General features: G+C 33.9%; 1 protein-coding gene across 2 annotated transcripts in view; it reads left to right on the top strand.

The window, feature by feature from the left end:
* Positions 1–482: 482 nt before the first annotated feature.
* The window catches only part of LOC149553820 (C5orf35), a 67,692-nt gene continuing 61,102 nt past the window's right edge, over positions 483–7,072 (top strand). The window contains exon 1 of one of the 2 annotated variants that reach the window (XM_089789176.1): positions 483–745. In XM_089789176.1, coding sequence (XP_089645302.1) covers positions 716–745 — 30 coding nt within the window. In that variant the 5' untranslated portion in view covers positions 483–715. The remainder of the gene's footprint in view (positions 746–7,072) is intronic. The other variant, XM_089789177.1, reaches the window with a different exon arrangement.

The following is a 7,072-nucleotide window of genomic DNA, read 5'->3' as shown; positions in this document are numbered from 1 at the left end:
CAAGCTAAAATCAATTTTCAATCTCAAATTACCAAACTCTTTTAATATTTTTAAAATCTTTAAAGCAAATTTAATCAATTTAATACAAAATTTTGCAATTTAATCCACTTTCGATTTTGCAATGCAATTTTAATTTTTTACAAAAAAAAAAAAAAACCATTTTTCTAGCATTCAAAATCGATTTTTCCAATTTAATTTCATTGTCATAAAATTTAAGATTTTCCAAAACAATTAAATCTAAAAAATTCTCATTTTGAAAATGTTCAAGATTATACAATTACATCCAATTTTCAAAATTCATTTAAGTCTTAAAATTTGAAAATTTATCTTGCCAAACGTCGTTCTTTGAAATTTGTTTGACCTAATGATAAAATTACTTGCTCGAGAAAATCAAGTTGAGACGAAAAAACAAATCTAACGACATCTCTCTTGACTTGAAGGCATTCAAAACGTTAAATATTATAAATCGAGATTTCTCGACAACTCCAAATTTTTTTATCAAGGCAATTGAAAAAAGAGATCCTCACAACACAACCCTTGTTTTCAAAATAACACTAGTATACTTCTCCTGGTCATAAAAGAGAATTATATAAATCTGTCAGTACCTAGCTTTAAACATCTCACTGTTGTTTCAAGTCTCTGCAAATTTAATGGTTTTTCTACTCCAATTGTTTTGAACTTAAAGACAAACGAGTCGGTACCGGAAGCATAATCCATGGCAGGCCTTCTAGATAAACTGCGAAAGGTATGAACAGAGATTCATGTTCTCCCGCAATGCATTATTTTCATGCCCCCATCCAATTTTCTCTCTCTCTCTTTGCTTAATAGTTCAATGCTGCGACAAATCATTTTGATTGGAAGATTTGAAATGTGAAGATTCGGCCAAAAGAAACCTCGAAATATTAATCATTTATTTGTTTGATATTTCTATGCTCTGCCGGGTTTGGAGTGTGTCTGTGATATGTTGTAAAATGAATACAAGAACTCACTCTATTGTTTGGTCATCCGAATGCGAATATTTGAGGGCTTGGAGTATTACTGTATTCCCGAGAACAGCCTTTTTAAAGGCTTGTATAAAATTATTTTCATCTGCACATTGCACGTTACCTTCATAATTTTGTCACAAGTCTAAATAGTTGCCGTGTTCTGTTTTCCTTATTGTCAAATTGTTAACACTTAATCCTCAATCGATTGACGATTGTTTAGTGAAGCTCAGATTACTGTTTTTCTTATTGTTGATACATATCGACACCCCATCAAGAAATGTTCCGTGAGCCTTAAATTACGGTTTTGCTTAAGATCAGTATTCTAGGGCCCTATTTTCATTAATATCTCTTGGTAGTTGGACCTAGCCTTGCTCTGGCTGCACACAAGCATGCCCAGCTGGTTGAAGAGTGTCATCATCATGTCAGTTTTTCTGCTCTGCTATTTTTCCATAGTAAGCTAGTACTTAGTTGTTGCGATTATGGATAAACCTAATCATTTTAGGTGACTATTAAGAAGTTGGTTATTATTAGTATTTACAGATATTATGTTGGTGATTAAATTCCTTTATAGGGGTATATTGAAGTTCTATCAGAATAGGTGCAAGAATTCCACGAATATGCACTTACATATTCATATAAATCTTCTTTTAAACGTCTGTGTTAACTATTTTGAACTTATGCGTTTTAGTTAGGGTTGCATTTCATTCAACAGACGTAATTTTACGATTCAAACTTGGGCTGATTCAGAGTCTTGTAGGTTAGATTAAGTTATTTCTGTAAAAATAATGATATACTAAGCGATATTTTTCTTAGAGTGAAGGAATTACATAGCTTCAGTCTTTATTGCAAGTAGGCAATAATATACAAGAAAGATGAATGGTTCCTATAAAGGCCATTCAACAGGAACAAATTGATTGAAGTTATACTTTATCTATTAAATATAGATTGATGGACGCTGTATCAAAATCATGAATACACCCATATAATTCAAGGGGAGAAATATGTTACGGAAAATGTCTCATGTCATATTTCGTCTCCATCTTGCAACTTATTTATTTATTATTCTGATTCATATGCATAGACAAAGGAAACAGATACATTAATGAGATTGGATGCTTTTGGCTATCGCAGATGCATCATATATGCTCTAGAGGGAAAGGGGTAGTGAAAAGCCAAAAGAGGAGGCGAAGAAATTCATTACAATAGATGAGAACAGTGTTTATAACATTGTCTCCTAAACTAATTAAGATAAGGAGTTTGATGATAAGTTGATTATTGTAAGAACTAATGTAGCCAATAAGAGACAAGTTTATCTGTACTAAGAATCAGTGTTGGATGCCATTTATGTGAGTATGGTAGCTTGGCTAAAACAAATTTATTATGATGCATATTCAAGGCACAAAACATCTCACATGTGATGGTAGGAGAAAACAAGAAGAGATTGTTGATGAAAATTAGGTTCGTGCTATAATCAATAGTTGTAAGACAAATGGACATTAAGGATTAAAATTTGTGAGAGACAATATCATTAGTCTATGGGGACATTACCTGCAGCCTTGGAGTATTTCTTTGATGGGTTCAAATCACAAGCGATTAATATTTATATATATTTAGTCTTTCTGAACTTTTTAAAGATGTATTTGATTAGAACTACGATGAGAAAAATGGACATCAAGGACAAAAATATGTGCTAGAAAATATCATTAGTCTACGGGGCATTACATGCAGCCTTGGGGTATATCTTTGATGGGTTCAAAATTCCAAGGGACTAAAATCTATTTATATTTAGTCTTTTTGATTATTTTAAGATATATTTGATTAGAACTACGATGGCAATCAATTTCTTTTGAATGGAGCTCATGAGTATTGTAAGCACCTAAGCTGAGGCAGTTCCTTATAGGTACTGTGAGTAAGGTTGCAGTGCACCATTATAATTGCCAGAAAATGAAGCAAACATGTTTGTTATCTAATTAAGAATTAATATATTCTAGACTAATACCCTATTCCCTCACCTATTTCCCTTTGTGAATAGCTGGAATCTACACGGGATCAAGTTTTCACCTTGAATCCAATGAACAATTCAGTTTCAGGTCCCCAATCTCTTAAGTTAACAGCTTACACACTTGTTGATGCGAATTTTAGACCCTTACATCTTGCAGAACTGATTATCCGATATTCCAGATGGAATACCAAATCTTCAACCCTCACTTGAACAAAGAGACCTTATATGTAAAAGATTGCAAAGAAAGATCATTAAGGTGATTCCAAGCTTCCTTCAAATGATGGGTTGTCACTCAGTGAAGATAATGTGATTTGCTGGTTTTACAAATGGACTTATGTCTGTTCACTAAGGACTTTCTCAACTTGACTTTGGATGATATGGATTCACAATGTGCAATGGAAATATATCCAAGCTTCTATTTTAGAAAATGTAATAAAATTAAACCTACCTACAAGTCTAAGCTACTTTGACTTCTACATAAGGGTGTGAGGAATGTTGAATATCCTTGGACTCTACTAGATGCAGTTTTTTCATTGACTCTACTCACCTAGTGCAATCTTTTCATGTGTGTTCGTATGATGTTCAAGTCAATATCATTTTGGATTAATCCCATCTATGGATGCAAATGAAAGAGCAAGGATTGTAGTTAAGTTCATAATAATGTCACTTAACCACACAAATCAAGACTTACAATTAGTAAGCAACTAGTGGTTTGGTCTACAATTGAGCCAAGCAAGGATGCACTCACAATTACTCTTATCTCACTAAATTACTTAAAGAATTTTTTTAATTAAATACTTCAAATCAAATCTATTCAAAGTGAGGAATGTAGATCACCATGAATACTCCAAAAAAATCACAATTATTCACCGTGCAAAACATAACAATGAATAGGAGAGCAAGTTTGGCAATATATTAACATCATTTCTTTAATAATATCCCTTACAAATGAGAAGAGTGGGGTTTAGGCAGGATCTCCAATTACAATGAATGACCGAGATTAAAACATAATCAATGTCCTAGATTAATCTATATGAAACATTAATTAGGGCAACTACTGATAGCCAATGAGAAAGGAGCAACACAAAATGAGCCAATGAGGAAATTCTATGGCCTAAGGACCAATAAGAAGAAGGGAAGCCACCTAGTCATCATACAACTCATCATCCAAGAGATGTGCTCCCTTTTCTTTCTCCCTTCTTGCAAATTCAATGAAATTGGTAATATTGGGAAGGTTTCTATGCTGTCATTTAGTGACCTCTAACTTCTCCATGCAAGTATCCAATGTGCTACCCCAATCTGAAGTATGCCTTTGCAAATCATTTATGGAAATCATAAGCGAGAGAAATCCATTCACGTGACTCTTCTCAAGAGAGTTGTTATCTCCGAAGCAGACCAATTCCTTCTTTTTTTTCAACTCATCCAAATCTAACTCATTGAATGCATCAATGTCAAGACCAAATAATTCCTTGATTGCAACAAGGACTTTCAAATGTATCTCTTAGAAGGGACCCTTAACAACAAGACAATCAACTTGTGTATGCTTATATGTAGACCTCCTCATGGACACTGAAAGATACCAGTGACCAAAGCCATATGTACTTTCTCTATCAATTACTTAATCCATAAAAAACCCTAATTAGGGCAACCACAAATAACCAATAAGAAAGAAGCACTACAAAATGAGCCAATGAGAAATTGCAGTGGCCTAAGGACCAATAAGAAGGGATTCCACCTAGTCATTATACAACTCATCATCGAAGAGATGCATTCCCTTCTCCTTTTCTCTTCTTGCAAATTCAATTAACTTAACTTGCCATTATTGGGAAGGTTGCTATTTTGTAATTCAATGACTAACTTCTTCGTGCAAGTATCCAATGTGCTATCCCAATTTGAAGAATGCCTGTGCAGATAATTTATGGAAATCATCAGTGAGGAAATCCATTCGTGTACTCCCTTTTCTTTCTCCCTTCTTGCAAATTCAATGAACTTTAACTTGGCAATATTGGGAAGGTTGCTATGTTGTAATTTAATGACCTCTAACTTCTTCATGCTAAGTATCCATTTTGCTATTGCAATTTGAAGTATGTCTATGCAGATCATTTATAGAAATCATTAGTGAGAGAAATCCATTCATGTGACTCTTCTCAAGAGAGTCCATATCTTCAAAGTAGACCGATTCCATCTTTTTTTTCAACTCATCCAAATCTAATTCACTAGAAGCATCAATGTCAAGACCAAGTAATTCCTTAATTGCAACAAGGACTTTCAAACAAATCTTTAAGAAAGGACCCTCAACAACAAGGCTATCAGCCCGTGCATGCTCATATGTAGATCTTCTCACAGTCAATGAAAGATACCAATGAAGTCATATGCATTTCCTTTATTAATTACTCCTTGAGTAAGGACTAATGTGGTGACACTCTTCAATGCATTAAGACAAGGAATTATCTTATCTTTAACAGGCTGAATTCCTTCTATGCCATTTCAAATCCTTGGACCTTATTTATCTATACTATGGTCTTCCCATGCACTTGAACTATCCTAGCAAGGAAAACCTTTGCTTGTTTCTTGATATCACTTGCCCATTGCTTTACCTTTTGATAGGCATTCTTCATCACATCACATGTTATTGATGTGAGTTCTATCTACTACCATATGCATAATCAAATACTTAATATTTTGAGATGAAACATCCAATGCTCAATCCTCTCTAGATATAAGGTCATCTCTCATGCTAAGCTTGCAAAGTAAGATCATGAAATAATTTCAAGGTCCCATTAATTGTGGATACTCGCTCGGTGAAATAATGTGATTTGTTGGTAATCACTTAGGGGACTTATGCTTTTGATTCAATGGATATTTATTGCTCACACTTCTAAAGATTTAGCTTCACAATGTGCAATGAATATATAGCTCTAACCTTCAAACTTCCACTTCAACTTCAACTTTAAATTTACTTCTATTTCCACTCTTAACTATGAATGCAAGGAATTGCGGATGGTCTTGGATTCTACTAGATGCAGCTTAATCAATGATTTCACCCACCTAGTGCAAGCTTCTAAGGCATGCTCAAATTGTTTTCACATTGACATCTCTTCAATCCCATCAAATGTATGCAAGCTAAAGATTTAATATCAATTGAAGTTAAGTGCTTTCAATCATTGACTTAACACACAATGCACTCTTACCATCAACAAGAGGCTAGTGTCCTAGATTTGTTCGAGTCAAGCAAGTAAACATCCACAATAACATTCATCCAACTAAACTATAACATGAAATGGAAACTACTACAAGTGAAAGATTGAGAAAACCATGCAACACTTCAAAACAATATTAAGTAATCCACTATGGAAAACCACAATGAAATATTCTTTACTTCAAAAGCATAATAGGAACAATTGGATTAAGTCTTTCCCTTAGCTAGCCTAATCTACTCCTATTCTAATAACTCTCTAGCTTCCAACTCCACCTCTACTAACATTACAAATCAGAAGGCCTTGGCTTTTTATAGATGTTCAATTACATTGAAGGGCCAAGATAAGTAGAAGATCAAGGGCCGAGATTTAACCTCACAAATGCTAACTAGGGTTGCCAAATTTACAATCAATTACACAAAGGCACCAAATTGTGGGGCAATAAGAAAATTATATGATTTTCCAACTAATGAGAGAAATAGGACACTTGACATGATTTGATGGCTTGTGCTTGAATTTTGAATTTTTCTAATTGGAGGATACAACTTAGTGCCACCGTTGTCTATTTAATCACGTGCTTTGAATCTTGGCTTGTGGAATATATCTCTTAAATCTGCAAACATTTCTTGCTTGATTGTTAGAAAGTAACCTTGATTGACTCGTCAACTCCTTGAGGATAATTGTGATGGGTTTGTTAGGATTAACCATGGACAGAAATAACAATTACATGAAAATATAAACAATATCAGAAAATAATAAATCACACATAAGAGAACACGAGACACCAAGATTTAAAGTGGTTCATCGAATCCCTGTCCATCAAACAACGGGTCCAATATTATTACAATTCAGTGATTACAACTTGATTACAATCTATAATCCCTTAC

Source organism: Cupressus sempervirens, chromosome 6, assembly GCF_028749045.1.
Source record: "Cupressus sempervirens isolate cs-2001-9-10 chromosome 6, ASM2874904v1, whole genome shotgun sequence".
NCBI lineage: Eukaryota > Viridiplantae > Streptophyta > Pinopsida > Cupressales > Cupressaceae > Cupressus > Cupressus sempervirens.
The sequence above is the reverse complement of the archived record's forward strand: the minus strand, read 5'-3'. Positions and strand labels throughout refer to the sequence as shown.